We start from the raw sequence: 19,169 nt of genomic DNA on the forward strand, positions 1-19,169 counted from the left end.
CTAATTTTAGCTGATTCATAGAGGAGTAAGAAGGGAGGGTAGCTAATATTACCATGAGAGACAGAGAAAGAGTACTACTATGTAAAGGAAAGTATTAGCATATAATACAATGAACGGGGGGTAATATTACTATTAGTCGACTTTAATTGTTCGTGGTTTTCAAAGCTCCGTTTTAACCAGTTGTATTTCCGTTCCTAATTCAGCATTTTACTCCTTCATTATAGACGGTCTTAATCTTATTTAAATAAATATATCAAACAATATTTCACTGAATGTTCATTAGGCATTTCGATGAATGGTAGAATTATGACGACGATAAACATCTGGATCTTTATCAAGGTTATTCAGTAGGTACGCTAACCAGTAAAACAGATGAGAATTCTGTTATCGATCTACAACAATGGCGACGTCATGTTCCCATTGCTCTCTTCTTTCTTAAAAAAATAACCCTAATGGTATGAAATTCTTCTGTGTTTTTCCCTGCAAAAGCTGCCAAGATTTATTACAATATTCATCCCAACCTTCTACGATCCGCCAAAAGCAAAAACGACTCCAAGCAAATTTTTCCCTTTCTCTAAGACTCCTCGAGATTACTTAAAAATTTCCACAAATCGCAAAGATTGTCTAAGAGTATTTTACTATGTTCACTGCTTCCTCTTTTGAACATATAGCTATTTAAGCTATATTCAACTAAAATTAGAGGGTGAGCAAAATTTGTATTAAATGCAGATCTCCATTTTAGCAAGAATTATCAATCCATTCGAACTATTAATAACGGATAGCTTGCCGAGAATGTCACGGGAAGTAAACATCCCAGAAGTAAGTTTTAGCTTTAGTAGCAAATGTATTGCAATCAATTTTGGGCAGCTGCCAATATTTTATTTAATAAATAACTTCGTTCTTCTGATGCTCTGTTAAAAAAATAAATTTTTCTCTATTCATCTAAATGCTTTAATTTAAAGCTCCTCTCAGGCTCAGTCTCTCGGTAATTTCTTGACACTCTCCATAATTTTCATTTATTTATTTTCCAACATGCAAACTCTGTTGGCTGATTTACTTGTAGATGCTTTTAAAATCAAAAATGAGAATAATTTCGATGTAAGAAACCAATTTTCATTTTTTCTTTACTATGTGCATCCTTGTGGATATTGCTGTTCCCTCGTGGATATTGCCACTGTGCTACATTAGGGCAATAACGAACAACAACTGCTTCTGAACAGCTGCATAATAATTTTTTTGTTGAGGTTATCATTTAACTCGTCCTAGACTAACAAATTTAATAACGCTGATAATGATGTTAAGCCGGATGATCCTTTAGCTCCTTCATCTCATACAGCAGGTAACATAAGCCAGCAAAAGCGTGAGATACTATATAATATCATATTAGTAAAAATATCCGAAGGACGTATCTGGTCCACATTTTTCCTTACTTTTTACAGATATTTCTTCCCAGATTCCACTATCACGAGCTCAATCTCTTGAGAAGAAGAACGATACTCCAGGTGATCACAATGACCTACGTGATACAAACGACAGAACTCACTCACATAGCAATGTAAGTGTATGGAAAAGCGAGCAGTTCAAGTTTTTGTAAAAAATGAAAATTACGGCATTGAGCAACAAAACCAAAAAATTCGTAGCCTAAATAAACGAAATAAACCCTTTCCAAAACTGATATTAATGCCGAAGCTGTAAGCTGAGTTTGATATAATCATATCATGTAAAAAACTGAGCTCAAGCTCGTAACCAAACTTACAAACTCTTAGTGTGTTTTTTTTACAATCTTTCTGAGGACGTTAATTAATGTTATAGTTTTCATGTTGTTACAAGGTGATGAACGTGATATAGTTACGACTTTTTCGTTATTATGATGTAGTTACATAGATGAAAAACATCGTTTCCCAAATTGATTACGTCACTCAATAAATATGATGATTTCACTTATTACCCACATAGAAACAGTGACTTTTTTGTAAACTAAATAATCGAACTTATTGTTTGCACACCCAAGGTAAAGTCTCTCTTTGTTGATGTGGATCTTGAGATCACACAATTTATAAAAGAAAAACTAACGAAAGAATTTGAGGCAATTGAAATTAAACTTAAAGACGAGCAAGTTAAAATTGCAATAAATCCAGGATTATTGAAATATTCTGGTACAAAGAAAGGAATTGAAAAAGCAATGAAACGCACAAAGAAGTTAAAAAATGAAATAAGAGTGAAAGTGAGATCATACTCTTCCCCTGGAATTCTCAAATTATTTTTTGATGAGGATGGTCAAAGAAACTTGAAATCAATCGAAGTCCAAACGAACGTCATCCTGAGGGTGACAGATAGCAATAAAGAAATTATTCAAAATTTCGATATTGAGGGCATTCGCTCTGAGCGAATCCGATTTGGAAAAGATTCTTCAGTCCCGCAAAAACCTTCTGACCAATATGATGTATGCAATTTTAATACAAAGGAAGGTCTAACGGTTTCATGGAAATATGGTGATCTCGCCAAAGAAAAAGCGACTATTATTCTTATATGTGTAATGTGTTAGTTAACATGCTCTCGTCGGAAAATCATAAGATAGGGGAAAAGAGAAAGTTTGGATTAAGATAAGACTTATTGCCTTTTATGATTTTGTAAATAGTTTGCAAAAAAAGAATGTGTTTGTAAAAAGTTGAAACATTTTTGTGTTTTCAATTTCATTCCAAGGTTGATGTTTTGGTCAACTCGGCGCATTCATATCTATTTTATGCAACAATTGTTGGAAAAACACTGAATGCAATTGCTGGAGATTCTTATGTCACAGAATGTAATAACCAGCCTTACATTTCCACGGGAGATATAGCAACAACGAATGCAGGAAATCTTTCATGTAAATTTGTCATTCATGCTGTTTGTTGTGATTGGAAACCTGGAGGTGATGCTAAAGAAGTAAGGATTTCATTACATAAGAAATATTCATTCATTTTAGTTAAAAAACCAAGTCTTCTTCAATTCCTTTAACTTTAATATTTCTGTTATAAAACAAGGTGTTCTGAAAACTACTATTAAAAATTCTTGAGGAATGCACGCGACTTTCCGTCAAATCTGTGGCCTTCCCAATGATAGGAACCGGTCAACACAATTTTCCCCGAGATCTTGTCTTGCTTATGATGAGAGAGGAATTCATACGATTTAGTTCCATGTCTCCACAAAGTTCATTAAAGAAAATCAGGTTAATAAGATTTCATCCAGAAAGAACAGTGACCACACAAAGGCCATTTTTTTCACGATAAATGAATAACATAGTAAGAAAATATAAACAAAAAAACCTATTCAACCAGGCCGTGACCAGAAAATTAAAGGAGTGGGTGAGCAGAGATGAGAATTTAATTTACACCATTGTTTCTTCATTGCTAGCTCATACACACCCTTTCATCTTGTCCACCTAACTCGCAAACACATTTACAGACTTTGACATGTTCTTATACGCTACAAATAGCCTGACGCATTACTTTTATATTAAATTGGGTTGAATAAACATGAATTTTTTTCTGATTCATTTACTTCTCCTATTCAAGATATAGATGTACTTTCAGTAATTTGCATTGACTCAAACTTAGTACATGCACTATTGTCCAACATCAACTAATGGCATTTAGCGAGAAGGAAAGTTTTTAGCTTTTGCGAACTATCACGTTTTTTGAAACTTTCGAATTTACAATTTGCTAAAACGCTAAATGTACACATCCACCAAAAATTCCTTCCGATGTCATGTATAAATCAAATGTTATGATCATCAGGATATCAGAAAGGTCTGTATCGCAGTCAAACATAACTCCACCGCAAGCCAAGATGACTGCATCTCTGCTTCAAAAGACCAATCCTAGTGATGGTCCCTTTCAATAAAACAAGCAGGTGACTACCGTCAAGAATCAATTATGTTTTTAACTTAGGACGATAATTATTTTCTTCTGCAGACTAATACTTTTTAAAAAACTTTCTGGGCTATAAATCATGATTAGTCAGATCCTCTTGTATAATCAGCATTTGGAACCAATTTTTCCATTTAGACAACTCTCCCACTAATTTAAAGCCAAGCTTTGTTCCTCTTGTATTTGGTTGTGGCAAAGAATCCATTACACTTCATGCTATTGGCCGTTCTGATGAAGAAATTTCGTCTGCTTTAGAAAAAGTAGAAAAGTTTATGAAAGACAATATTATCTTATGGAAATTATATCTCAAAAATGTCTATGATCTTATTCTACATCATTTGGTAGATGAATTGAAGAAAATCCCATCAGATACCTTGAGAATGGAGTGTGAGAATGATGACACGATTTCTTTAAATGGTCTACGTAGTGAAGTTATAATGACAAGCGATTTGCTCAAAAAATTCATTGGTCAGTTCACCACAGAGAAGAGGTCGGATGAAGTTTCATCAACTTTAGGTGAGAATTTTTATTATTTGATTTTGTTCACATAATTTCCAAAAAGAAAGAAGAAAATACACTAGAAATTCTCTATAGCAAAGAAAATCGTATCAATTTCTATGAGGTTAAGAACCTGCTACGAGTCTAAAATGCGTAAACTTTAATTTGTTCTCTCGTAAAATGCATCTCAAGTGAGTAACGCACTTGTCACTCGGTTTAGATTACCCAGTTCCATCCATTTGGTCACCTCAATTTTCCAATGAAGTAGTAAAACCGGTCAAGTTAGCACAATCATCCTCTGAATACATCGAGATTAAAAATTATTTTGTGGCTCATAGAGGAAAATCTGATCAAATTCATGAGATTCATAGAATACAGAACCCTCAGCTCTATTCTCGGTACCAGACCTTTAAAAGTTCTATGCGTGGTGATGTAAATGAAATGCGACTTTTTCACGGCACTAGTCCAGAAAACGTACAAAAAATCAACTCAAATAACTTCAACCGAAGCTTTGCAGGCGTAAATGGTGAGAGTCACATACTTCTCAAGTTTCACGAATATAATTGTTTGAAAAGTTGCTCTGTCAATGAATGCTTTTTATAACTACAAAGATAAAAATAAAAAACTTTTCAATTAGAACTTTAGCTTGTTTTCCTGAGAATTGTCTAAGAATTGCGACAACTTAAAAAGTTGTAATTTAAGAAGGCGTGAAATGTTTAGAATAAAGGTTTGTTTTCTCAACACATGTGTCATATTTATAGGAGTAAGATATGGAAACGGAGTATATTTTGCAAGAGATGCATCGTACTCTCTCTTTTACTCTCAAGTCCCTAGTCTTTTGAGTTCTGGATCACAACCAAAGATGTACATCACTGTAGTTCTTGTTGGAAAGTACACATTGGGTAAGAAGGGACTAAAGGCACCACCTTCAAGAAATGATCCGAGCAATACAGCTCTACTCTATGATTCTGTTGTGGATGACGTAAACTATCCAACAATTTTCGTCAATTTCCAAGAGAGCAAGTACTTTCCTGAGTATCTCATAACATTAAATAATCAATGAAACAGACCTTCGTGCATTTAAATATATACAAATTCAATCAGCCCTGCACAGCCTCTACGTCTTTATTAATTTCTGTTGATCAACTATACTATATGCACTGCAATTATTCATGAATGTTTATTTTGTAACCGTTATATACTATAGCTTACATATTTATTAACACTGTATGTGTTTTTTACTGTAATTTACTCGGCAAGTTTCATTATAGCCACAGAAACTATAACGGTGCGTTCGCTTCATTATAATTCACTTTTCGATAGTATGTCGTAGAGATAGCTTTGCAAGAGCCGCGAGGTTTTCCTTTAAATTTTTCCTTTCAAGTCTATCATTATCATGACCATATTAGTCTTCTGTAGGTGTCTAATGATGATGCAGATATATAATTACATCCATTCTCTTGTTGTAATTGGCTAAGGCTTGTGTTCAAACGTAATTTGGGGTTGAAAGTCGGGCACATGACTTTCTCTCTCCCTTTTCTGTATAAATTTGCCTATAGCTTGACGTGGGTTGATAGATTAAGTGGTACGTATCACTTGTCAATGAGTATCAATATTCAATAGACATAAAATTCTATCAACAACAAATGATAATAGTACAGCTCAGCTAATGATAGTAGTAATATTTTATTATAAAGTATTCATTCGAAACTACTAACAAAGCAAACCAACTGTTTTGTTGTATATAACCGTTTTGAATTCACAATCAGTCGCCTATAATACTTTTTGACCTAAACGAGATTATTACTGCCTTCACTGTGTTCAGACTATCAGTATCACTGTCTATGCAGGAGTAGAATTGTTATTTCATCTAACTTTAACTTTACGAGGTCGGAGCTTGTGGAGCTTATTATAAGTAAACTTAACCAGAGATTTTAGATTTTTCAACAGTTTGAAATTATTTCTTCTTACACTTTCATCAATTTACGTAGAACAAAAACAAAAAATGATTGGAAAGAAGATACATTTATCAGTGTAAACGAAATGAATTTTTGATCACAATGTGATATTAGAAACACAGTAACATTGTTAGAATAAACACAAGTCGAAACTAACAAAAATTCAGGAAACTGAGGCAGATGAATGCTTCTTTATCAAGCTTGTCAACCAGTTGATGAATGTATTAGGTAAGTAATGATATTAAAGATTTTAATGACATGAATTCAGGCTTTTAAACAAGGACTTTTTATTTTAATAGCCTGTGTAAATTGATAACAATTGTATTTAAATGTCAAGGTATATGACATAGTAATAAACGATTATCGAGCGTTTCATTTTTTCACAACTATCAAACTTTTCTGATTGTTTTTGTCTCGTTCTTTTTTTTACAGAGTAATCATACGTTGGAAACAGTGGTCATTAGCCGTGAAATATTTCAGGGGGTTTCACTTTTCTTTTGATTTTTAAAAACAACGTTGTTGTTGGCATGAATATTAATCGAGCTTGTGAAAGGTCTTTTAGATTATTTAAACATCGTTCTCTTGAAAGCATGACAAAGTGAAAGTGGGTTTAAGGAGAAAGTGGGTTTGAAGCAAAAGCTCATTTCAAGTTCAAAGCTCCTTACGGAAGTTTTTCAATTCATCCAAGTAGGTTAAACTGTGTATTATATTTTTTTCGTGTTATCAAATTGAGTTTAAAAAACCCAGCCTGTTGTCACGAAGTACTAAAACATATTACAAAATTTTATCAATATTTAAAGGTCTGTTGCGTCATTAAAAAATCTTTCACTTTCCATCATTTTATATACTTCTTTCATTTATGTAGTTGTTGTAAATGTAGACCTTTTGTCAATAGCTTAAAGTGAATATAAGAAGATATTTCTAATGTAAAGCGGGGCAGCTGGAAAAAGCTAACTCTAATAGTCAAAAATTTGATTTTAAAGTTCAATTGGCTGAATTCCTTTCGGCTTTGTTGTAATACAGAACCTTACGTACGTTATTTAATTAATACGACCATTAAAATTTGATTGTGTTTTATTTCGATGTAACTTTGCCCAAAACGAGGTTACTGCGATGTTAGGTTTATTGGGAAAAATAGGAAGTTTCATAAGAAAACGATTATTCGATACTTTATTTGGTTACTTTTTAAGGTTATTTACATAATGATACGCAAACATTGTTAACTTCCGATTTTTCCATATATTTCGAATTCATAACTGACATTTTCTTTGTAGAGAACATCATCCAATCACGAAAATCATTCCACTGATCAACATCAATTTTCAGCTCAGATGGAAAAGAGGAAAACTGGGTGCGTTATATTTCAATCAATTATCAACTTATGCATGCATGGCTTCCATTTTTACAAGCTATTACTGAATCTATATTATTATTATTGGTCGACGATTTAAGATTTCGTTTCAATGATCTTCGTGTTCAAAACTCCATTTCAACAAGCTTTTATTGAATCGCGCGTTTCTGGTTCGACTGGTTCGACGTTTCTGTTTTTATTCCTTCATCAATGAATGGGCTTATTTAACTGTATTTGCATGCAAGCAAAACAAAAAATTCACTAATAGTTCATAAGGCATGTCGAATTTGAGTATTATATATGACTTTGGTCGACGTCTGTGACTTTCACAAAATCCATCAATGGGTAATCTGACCCGTAAAAAAATGATTAGAATTACTAGGACAAGAAATCAAATTCCATTCGCTCTTTTCCATAGGAAATAGATAATGGCATGAACACGTTAAAAAATGTTTCCATTTCTCCACCAAGATTCCTCGTAACGTTTAGCGAAGATCCCATTACAAACATTCTTTCATATTATTTTACCCTGCTCCTTGCTTAATCTTTTGAAAAGATAAGTATATTTAATGAAAAAAAGGGGAGAGAGCAACATCTTTATCAAAGAGGACTTTCGGTCATTCGGCAATTTAAGAAATGGCCATTACTGCAGCAGTGCACCGTGCATTCTATAAAATGATAGGTGAAAAAGAAGAACAGTTTTCAAACATACAGTCGCGGTTTGCTATCAATAGCCAACGCTATTGTAATCCCAAACCATCTGAAGATTACCATCGTGTTTTTGTGTATTTATGGTTATACTACATGAAGTTTTCAAAGAAGGCTAAATTGAACTGTCGGACAATGGCAAACGAAAGCACTGTTCAAATTAAGCAGTTAGTTAAAACTGAGCCATTTGACACACATTTTGCGGTTCTCGGTAATAGACTCGATCCAGATGAATATGCTGACATCTTTTCCCACGAGACTGCTGTATTGAAATCCAGCAGTTATCAAATGTAAAGTTTTGGCTCCTTCTATCTGGAAAGTCCTCAAATCTCCACCTACAAGTTCAAAGATCTTCATGTGCACGATCTAAGCCAAGGTTCGCTTATATTGACGGACGAGGCTTTACATATACACAATAAATGGGAGAATGACAAGGTTTATAACTAGTGACGTCAACTTTGATAAAACATCTTTTACACAGTTTGTTATTTCTTGCGTTGATGAACTTGTCAAAAACTGCAATTTTTAAAAATTACTAAAAGGGAAGAAAATGGGGAAGAACTGAGCAAGAGATGATTTCAGTTGATTGTAGAAAATCTTAGTTCACATTGAACTCAATATAACTTTTAGGGTACCACAATTTTTCTATACTGTTAACAAGTGAAGATTTCTCTGTCAATCTTAAAGTAGTATAGTTATAAACATATAAATAATACATAGAAGTCAAAAATATCTAGAGAGATACGAATGTTTTGAAATACAGTTCTTTAGTTGGATCTTTCGCTTGTTCTTTTTTTCATTTTAAGAGCAGTTCCTGCGATGAAAAGGAAGAAAAATGTTCATTCCATATAACTGTTTTTAACTTGTAAATCTTTCATTGTCATCACCAATTTTTTTCCACTCTACATGACATGTACAAATCTTCAAATACTAGAAAAACGAAACTTTAAAGTGGCTAACATAAGACGAGTTATTTTCTGATTTAGTTTGCAAGAATGCAGAGCAAAATTATGATTTAACCACAAAACTTTACATTTGAACACGTGTTCTCTGTAAGCCTTGAGATCTAATCTCTCTGAGTGACCTCAAATGAGCCTTGTTTACAAATCCATTCTGTGAACATTACGACATCCAACTATTGAACAACTAAAGCGTTGGCATTTTAAGCAAAATGCCAATAAGATATCGTGTTTGTTTTTAGAAAATTTTAGAAAATATGAAAGCAGAACTCTTTTTTCCTGTCTATTCGGCATTATCCCCAAAATAATCAAAACTTTGCGGGGTATTCGTGAATTTACATGTTTGTAGATGTAGATCGTCCAGGTTGGTATAGTCCCGAGAATAACTGTTTTTGTTGTTGTTGACTGACGTTTTGACAACCTTAGCGGTAGTCATCTTCATAGTCATACCTCTAAGGTTGTCGAAACGTCAGTCAAAAACAACAAAAACAGTCCTTCTCAGGACTATACCAACCTAGACGATCTACATTTATAAACATGTAACGATACTCCCGGGTTCAAACCATTTACCTTAATTGTGTTATTGATAGACGATGAGTCGCTTGTAATGTTTTTTGACCTACCCAATAGATTCGTTCTCCACCTTCAAGAACCCAATATAAAATGTGATATATATTACAAGAATATTTACCTTGTGAAAAGGTCGAAATATCTAAGAATTGTTATCCAACTTAATATGGTCGGAGCATGTTCAACTTATCTAAAGTAAATTTAATCAGAGGCTGCGTATTCTTCGACGATACAAAGGTATTTTTACGCTTTAATTGGTTCACTTTGCATAAAAAATTATTTGAAAGAAGATACATTTATCGACGTAAATTAAATGAATGCTGATCACCATATCACGTTTGAAGCACAACAAAATTGTTGGAAAAAGACAAGTTAAACTACCAAAAAATTTTGAAATTGAGGCAGATGAATGCTTCTTTGACAAGCAGTTGATGAATGTATTAGCTAAGTAATAATATTAAAGATTCTAATTACATTATTTCCGAGTTTTAAACAAAGACTTTTTTATTTGAGTATTCTCAGTAAATTGATAGCAACTATATTTAAATGTCAACGTAATGTCAACGTGTCTTAGTTGTTATAGTAATAATGATGTCTTGAGTTTCACTTTTGACAACTTAAATTGGGCACAATTGTCAAACTTTTTTGATTGTTTTTGTCTCGTTTTTTTAAGCAGCGTAATCACACGTTGGAAAGAATGGTCAACAGCTGTGAAGTAGCTGTATCAGTATACAAAAAGAACACGGAATATGACATCGAATTTCTCTGTTTCACTTTTCTTTTCATTTTTACAAAACTGCATTGTTGTTGGCATGAATATTAATTGAACTGAAGAAAGGTCTTTTATATTATTGAAGCATCGTTTTCTTAAAACCATGACAAAATGAAAGTGGGTTTGACGAGAAAGTGGATTTGAAGCGAAAGTTTATTTTAAGTTCAAAGTTCATTACGGAAATTTTCAATTCATCCAGGTTAGTTAAACTGTATATTATTTTTGTCATGTTATCAAATCGAGTTTGAAAAATCCAGCCTGCTGTCTGAAAATACCAAAACACATTACAAAATTTTATCACCATTTAACGGTCTAATGCGTCTATGACAAATCTTACACTTTATATCATTTTAGATTCTTCTTTCATTTATGTAGTTGTAGCAAACGTAGGCCTTTTGTCAATAACTTAATATATTTATAAGATATCTCTTATGTCAAGCGGGGCACCTGGAAAAGCTAAGTCTATTTATTAAACGGTTGATTTTAAGTTTCACTTTGTTGAATTCCCTTCGGCTTTCTAGTCGTTAAAAATTATAAGAGTTACCACGATAAAACATCAAATTCCCATCGCTCTCTTCCATATCAAATGGATAATGGCACGAATGCTAAAAAATTGTTTCCATTTCTCCTTCAAGATTCCTCATAACTTAAAATCAAGATCCCATTACAAATATTGTCTGAATTTATTTAGCCTGTTTCCTTGCATCACCTTTGAAAAATAAGTAGCTACATTTAATTACAATGTACTTATTACGAAGGTGGGAGGAAAAAATCTTTATTAAAGAAGACTTTCCGTCACTCACAAATTTAAGAAATGAATCGACCATTTAAATGACAATGAGCATTAATTCTTTTCTCTTTGTTTGTTGCCAACATATCTTTTTTACTTCGTATTCTATCACGAAGAATAAAGACCAAAGTGCAGCCTCCAGGGCAACAGGCAAGCAGTGAGCTCTGTTTAAGTACCGATGATAATGTCAGGACTTCCTTGAAGAAAACTCCGCGTAAAGTAAAAATGCAAGCAGTAAGTTTTTCTTTCAGCAGTAAGCATTCATTTCGTGGGAATAAGCTCTCTGATGATTGCTAGTAAACATATTTCCCTTTATACAAACGACTTCTTGACTCTCTCATTTTTTGTGACGAATACACTTTTTCCCAATTCATCAAAATGTTTTTGAAAGCTGCCTTTTGTTTCTGAGTCTAATGTTTTGCCATTAACCTGTTTTCAAATGTATTGCAGACGCGTATGGCGTACCCTAGTAAATATTATCGCATAAATACCGTGCAGAAATTTAAAGTGACGATCTCACTATTGCACTTTACTCAAAGTAACTCATATACCAGGAAAAAACTTACAAAATTGTTGCCCCAATGTAAATTAAGTTTCGTATAGTTTAAACAAGAGGTTTATGCAAAGGCTTGAATTTCTTCTCCAATATTTTTCATGACAAAATTAGAAAACAACTTTGCCATCTTCAGTGCAGAGAGCAAGCAGCGAGCTCCGTTTGAATAGGGACAATGATGTTAGGACTTTCTTGAGGAAAAATACACGTAAAGTAAGTATGCAACCAATAAGTTTTAGTTTTGACAGTAAACATTCATGTCATCTTTCCCGGAATATGCTTTCTGACGATTGCTAATAAACATATTTGCCTTGTTTTATTAATAACCTGTTGCTTCTCATGTTTTGTTCAACGAATATATTTTTATATTTTTCAAAATTTTCTGGAAGCTGCCACCGAGTCTTCCAAAAGATTTTTAATCCGTTTTCATAGTTTGTGCAAGATGTGCAAGTTGATTTATTCGAATATGAATTTCCTTACAAGAATACAAATAATATTATTACTTTACAATTCGTACCTTGTAAACGAATCGGAACCTTCACGGATATTGTTGATTGCAGGACAAAAAATGTTGGCTCCAGACAAGTCGGTATTTTGTTTAAATTTGAGGTATCTATTTATAACTTCTCATAGGCTAGCACCTCTGATGACGTCCAAGGGATTCCACCTCCTCTTCTACCTAAGCCTCGAGCGTATCGCTCAGCTTCTATGTCTAAATCGGCAGGTAATATAACCAACAACAAAAGCTCTAGATATATATGCTTAAAAAATTAAAACGGTAGAATACCCTAAAGCTGGGGAAATGAAATGGGTCATTCATCCAACCTCTTTCTATTACCGACATTACTTTAGCAATTCTACATCCTCAAAATCAATCTCTAAACGAAAAGAATGATACTTCAAGTGATCACAAAGATCTGAGTAATAGTGATGACAGAAATCTTTCGTTGAGCAAAGTAAGTAAAGTTAAACAGAGCGTGGGAATGTCGAAGTATCAATTCAAGAAAAAGAAAATTTTGGATCGAAATGCAAAATTTCCTGAGTTGTAAACTAAAAGAATAAACTTTGTTTGGTTGATAGTTGAAACTGAAAGCGAAATTATCACATGAATAGAAGAACGGGAATTGAGAGTAGGGATCTCATTTTTGCACTGGATCTTAATAATTTCACTTCACTCTCAGTAACTTAAGTCAGGAAAGAATTATCAAATTATTGTGTCTTGTTTTCTTAAGTAAAATCAAGAGTAAAATTAAGTTTAGTCAAGTGTAGAAAAGTGCATAACATCGTTTCCCATATTGATTACGTCACTCAATGAACATGATGATTTCACTTATTAGCCACATAGAAGCAGTGAATTTTATGTTAACTAAACAATCAAACTTATTGTTTGCACACCCAAGGTAAAGTCTCTCTTTGTTGATGAGGATCTTGAGATCACACAATTTATAAAAGAAAAACTAACGAAAGAATTTGAGGCAATTGAAATTAAACTTAAAGACGAGCAAGTTAAAATTTCAATAAATCCAGGATTATTGAAATATTCTGGTACAAAGGAAGGAATTGAAAACGCAATGAAACGCACAAAGAAGTTGAGAAATGAAATAAGAGTGAAAGTGAGATCATACTCTTCCCCTGGAATTCTCAAATTATTTTTTAATGAGGATGGTCAAAGAAGCTTGAAATCAATCGAAGTCCAAACGAACGTCATCATGAGGGTGACAGATAGCAACAAAGAAACTATTCAAAAATTCGATATGGAGGGCATTCGCTCTGAGCGAATCCGATTTGGAAAAGATTCTTCAGTCCCGCAAAAACCTTCTGACCCATATGATGTATGCAATTTTAATACAAAGGAAGGTCTAACGGTTTTTTGGAAGTATGGTGATCTCGCCAAAGAAAAGGCGAGTATTATTCTTATATGTGTAATGTGTTAGTTAACATGCTCTAGTCGGAAAAGCATAAGATAGGGGAAAAAAGAGAGTTTGGATTAAGATAAGACTTGTTCCCTTTTATGATTTTGTAAATGAATGTGTTCGTAAAAAGTTGAATTATTTTTGTGTTTTAAATTTCATTCCAAGGTTGATGTTTTGGTCAACTCGGCGCATTCATATCTATTTTATGCAACAATTGTTGGAAAAACACTGAATGCAATTGCTGGAGATTCTTATATCACAGAATGTAATAACCAGCCTTACATTTCCACTGGAGATATAGCAACAACGAATGCAGGAAATCTTTCATGTAAATTTGTCATTCATGCTGTTTGTTGTGATTGGAAACCTGGAGGTGATGCTGAAGAAGTAAGGATTTCATTACATAAGAAATATTTATGCACTATAGTTAAAAAGCCAAGTCTCCTTTAATTCCTTTAACTTTAATATTTCTGTTATAAAACAAGGTGTTCCGAAAACTACTATTAAAAATTCTTGAGGAATGCACGCGACGTTCGGTCAAATCTGTGGCCTTGCCAATGATAGGAACCGGTCAACACAATTTTCCCCGAGATCTTGTCATGCTTATGATGAGAGAGGAATTCATACGATTTAGTTCCATGTCTCCACAAAGTTCACTGAAGGAAATCAGGTTAATAAGATATGACCCATTAAGAACACAAAAAGGTACAGTGACCACAAAGGCAATTTTTTTCACGATAACTGATTAACATAGTAAGAAAATATAAACAAAAAAAGTATTCAATCGGGCCGTGACCAGAAAACTAAAGGAGTGGGTGCACAGAGATGAGAATTTAATCTACACCAATGTTTCTTCTTTGCCAGCCCGTACACATCCTTTCATCTTGTCCACGTAAATTATTTAACTCACAAACACAGTTAAAGAATTTAACATGTTCTTATACGCTACATAATAGCCTGACTCAATACTTTTATTTTAAATTGGAATGAATCAACATGATTTTTTTTCTGGCTCATTTACTTCCCTATTCAAGATATAGATGTACTTTCAGTAATTTGCATTGACTCAAACTTAGTACATGCACTATTGTCCAACATCAACTAATGGCATTTAGCGAGAAGAAAAGTTTTTAGTCTTTGCGAAATATCACCTTTTTTGCAACTTTCGAATTTGCACTTTGCTAAAACGCTAAATGTACCCATCCACCAAAAATTCTTTACGATGTCTTGATTAAATCAAATTTCATGATCATGAGGATATCAGAAAGGTCAGTATCGCTAACGAACATAACTCCACCGCAAGCCAAGATGACTACATCTCTGCTTCAAAAGATCAATCCTAGTACTAGTCCCCTTAAGTAAAACAAGCAGGTGACCACCGTCAGGAATCAATTATGTTTTTAACTTAAGACGATAATCATTTTCTTCTGCAAACTAATATTTTTTATAAAAAACTTTCTGTGCTATAAATCATCATTAGTCAGATCCTCTTTTGAACTATATACATAATCAGCATTTGGAACCAATTTTTCCATTTAGATGACTCTCCCACTAATTTAAAGCAAAGCTTTGTTCCTCTTGTATTTGGTTGTGGCAAAGAATCCATTACACTTCATATTATTGGCCGTTCCGATGAAGAAATTTCGTCTGCTTTAGAAAAAGTAGAAAAGTTTATGAAAGACAATCTTATCTCATGGAAATTATATCTCAAAAACGTCTATGATCTTATTCTACGTCATTTGGTAGATAAATTGAAAAAAATCCCATCAGATAGCTTGAGAATGGAGTGTGAGGATGACGACACGATTTCTTTAAATGGTTTACGCAATGAAGTTAGAATGACAAGTGATTTGCTTAAGAAATTCATTGGTCAGTTCACCACAGAGAAGTGGTCGGATGAAGTTTCATCAACTTTAGGTGAGAATTTTTATTATTTGATTTTGTTCAAATAATTTCCAAAAAGAAAGAAGAAAATACACTAGAAATTCTCTATAGCAAAGAAAATCGTATCAATTTCTATGAGGACAAGAACCTTCTACGAGTCTTAAATTTATAAACTTTATTTTTTCTGTCGTAAAATGCATCCTATGTGAGTAATGCACTTCTCACTCGGTTTAGATTACCCAGTTCCATCCAATTGGTCACCTCAACTTTCCAATGAAGTAGTGAAACCGGTCAAGTTAGCACAATCATCCTCTGAATACATCGAGATTAAAGATTATTTTGTGACTCGAGGAGGAAGATTTGATCAAATTTATGAGATACATAGAATACAGAATCCTCGTTTGTATTCTCGGTACCAGGCCTTTAAGAGTTCTATGTGTGGTGATGTGAATGAAATGCGTCTTTTTCACGGCACTAATCCAAACAACGTTCGCTCAATAAATTCGAATAACTTCAGCCGAAGCTTTGCAGGTGTAAATGGTGAGAGTTACATTTTTTCATGTTTTACAACTATCCCTTTTTGAAAGGTCATCACAGAATATGTGCATAAGTACAAACATGGTTAGACGCAAGAAAAACTTTAGGCTAGTTTTCTAAGAAACTTTATGAAATTTTTTGAAATATATGAGGACTCTATAAGACTGCAGAAGTAGATTTTCTTAGGAAAATTTTAATAAACTTTACAGTAAACAGTTGTCCTAAAACTTGTGTTCTGTTTATAGCTGTAAAATATGGAAATGGAGTATATTTTGCCAGAGATGCATCGTATTCTCTCGTGTACTCTCTTCATCAGTGTTCTGGATCACAACCAAAGATGTACATCGCCAAAGTTCTTGTTGGAGAGTACACATTGGGTAAGGAGGGACTAAAGGAGCCACCATCAAAAAATGATCCCGGTAACCCAGGTCTACTTTATGATTCTGTTGTGGATACTCCAAGCAATCCAACAATATTCGTCATTTTCCAAGATAACCAGTCCTATCCTGAGTATCTTATAACATTAAACAAACAATAAAGCAGCAGTTTCAGGAGATTTTCGTCTCTAAATACGAAGTAAAAAAGTTCTGCAATTCTTATTTTAGTAATGATCAATTTTATTCTGCACATTTCTTTCACTAGCTAGAAACATTTTTGTAATTTTTCTTAAGTACAACTCTATGTTATGCACTCTACATAAACATTTGATATTTACTGCTGAATTCAGTAATGTGACTGTAGCTGATTTTATTTTCTTTCTCGGCAACATGTCGTACATATTTATTCTTTTTAATCAAATTTACTGTAAACTATATTCACATGTACAACAATGTAACATTAAATCTTCTGTTGAGATGATGGTGGAGGCTTAGAAAAATTGTTTCTATTCAAGTATCGAATGGAAATTAGGCTTGACACGTGGGAAGGGGTGGAGCTATACTCCTTCTAATTTTCTTTACCACTCGCTATAAATAATATGACGTATGTTGGTAGATGCTGTCTCGACAGTAAATATCTAACCACCAAAAATTTGGACAAAAGTAAACTTGACTTGAATGTCTTTATCTTGTCAATGATTCATTGGTCCTTACTACAAATGATTATTTTAACAAAATGGACACCCTTGTTAACGACAGACAAACGTACGAACAACTCAAACGAGACCATCACTAGTAAGCAAACTTAACAGCAAGATCTTCTCTATGAGAAAATCTAACATTATATCTGAACGTATTTACTATCGACTCAGATGTTCAGTACCACGACCACCCAGACTATACGGACTACCAAAACTTCACAAACCACAAATACCCATGCGACCAATTGTATCATTCTGTGTTTCGCCTACTTACGAACTTTTAAAGTACTTGACTAACATACTGCAACCACTTACAAACAAATCAAAACACAAGCTACAATCCACTGAAACTTTCATTAAAAAACTGTGCACTATACAAATACCGGACAACTATATACTAGTGTCTTTTGATGTGAAATCACTATTCACCGGTATTCCACTTAATCTGGCACTTACTTGTACAAAAACCCTCATTACAAACACCACGGACGTACTGCCATTACCGACAGAAGACATTATGGAGTTACTAGAGCTCTGCCTCACCTCGACTTACTTCCAATACAAAGGAACACACTACAAACAATTACATGGGACAGCAATGGGCTCACCCGTTTCTGTTGTAGTTGCTGAAATTGTAATGCAATCTATAGAGGAACGGGCACTCATGACTTACAAACATGCACTACCTTTTTGGCTTCGCTACGTAGATGACACAATCACAGCACTACATGCAGACGAGATTGATGACTTCCACACTCACATCAACAAACAGAACAGCCACATACAATTTACCAAAGATGTCGAAGAAAACGGAACTCTTTCTTTTCTCGACTGTTTGGTAAAACATGACAATCAAAAACTACGAACAACAGTTTATCGCAAGCCAACACATACTGACCGACTACTAGACCAATCATCTTACAACCCTACATCACACAAAGCCACCACAATCAGAACATTAACAAGACGTGCACAAATCATATGTGATTCACCGGACGCTCTACAAAACGAAAACAACTATCTCAAACGTATTTTTGACAAAAACAACTATAACTCTGACTTCATCAAACGCAACACTTACAAACCCAACGAGCCAAACGAAACGAACAACTCAGTGACAACAGCAACCATACCTTACATCAAAGGTACGTCTGAGACTATCTCGCGTATCTTACGACCATACAACATACGTGTCGCACATAAACCAATCACAACGTTACGACAAGTACTAACGAATATAAAGGACAAAGAACAACCCAACGAAAGACAAGGTGCAGTTTACAAAATAAACTGCTCCGACTGCCACGCCTCCTATATCGGGGAAACTGGCAGGAGCTTAAACATAAGACTTACTGAGCACAAACGAGCTACTAAGAAACAAGACAAAACTAATCACATTGCCGAACATCACCGAATCACAAAGCACAACATTGACTAAGACTCGGCAAAATGCATCACTTACAGTACTGACTATAGACAACGGCTTACATTAGAAAGTTGGTATACCAACTTGGAACAAACCCCCCTGAACAGATCACAGCAATTACCGGCACCTTACAAACGACTTATTAACAATACAAACAAACGATCAACTAAAAACATCACACTTCAAACTAATTCACAATTACAATACACAATTGACACCTACACATTAAACTAAAAACGTCACACCTAAATCACACATCACAAC

General features: G+C 33.9%; 1 protein-coding gene across 1 annotated transcript; it reads left to right on the top strand.

The window, feature by feature from the left end:
* The first annotated feature begins 16,265 nt into the window (after positions 1–16,265).
* On the top strand, positions 16,266–17,261 carry LOC124437273 (protein mono-ADP-ribosyltransferase PARP15-like). Its single transcript, XM_046987267.1, has 2 exons — positions 16,266–16,404; positions 16,647–17,261. Exons 1-2 carry the CDS (start codon positions 16,299–16,301, stop codon positions 16,937–16,939), a joined length of 399 nt encoding a protein of 132 aa, XP_046843223.1. The 5' UTR covers positions 16,266–16,298; the 3' UTR covers positions 16,940–17,261.
* Positions 17,262–19,169: the final 1,908 nt, after the last annotated feature.

The sequence above is a fragment of the Xenia sp. Carnegie-2017 genome, unplaced genomic scaffold, assembly GCF_021976095.1.
Source record: "Xenia sp. Carnegie-2017 unplaced genomic scaffold, XeniaSp_v1 HiC_scaffold_16, whole genome shotgun sequence".
In the NCBI taxonomy this organism is placed as follows: Eukaryota; Metazoa; Cnidaria; class Anthozoa; order Malacalcyonacea; family Xeniidae; genus Xenia; species Xenia sp. Carnegie-2017.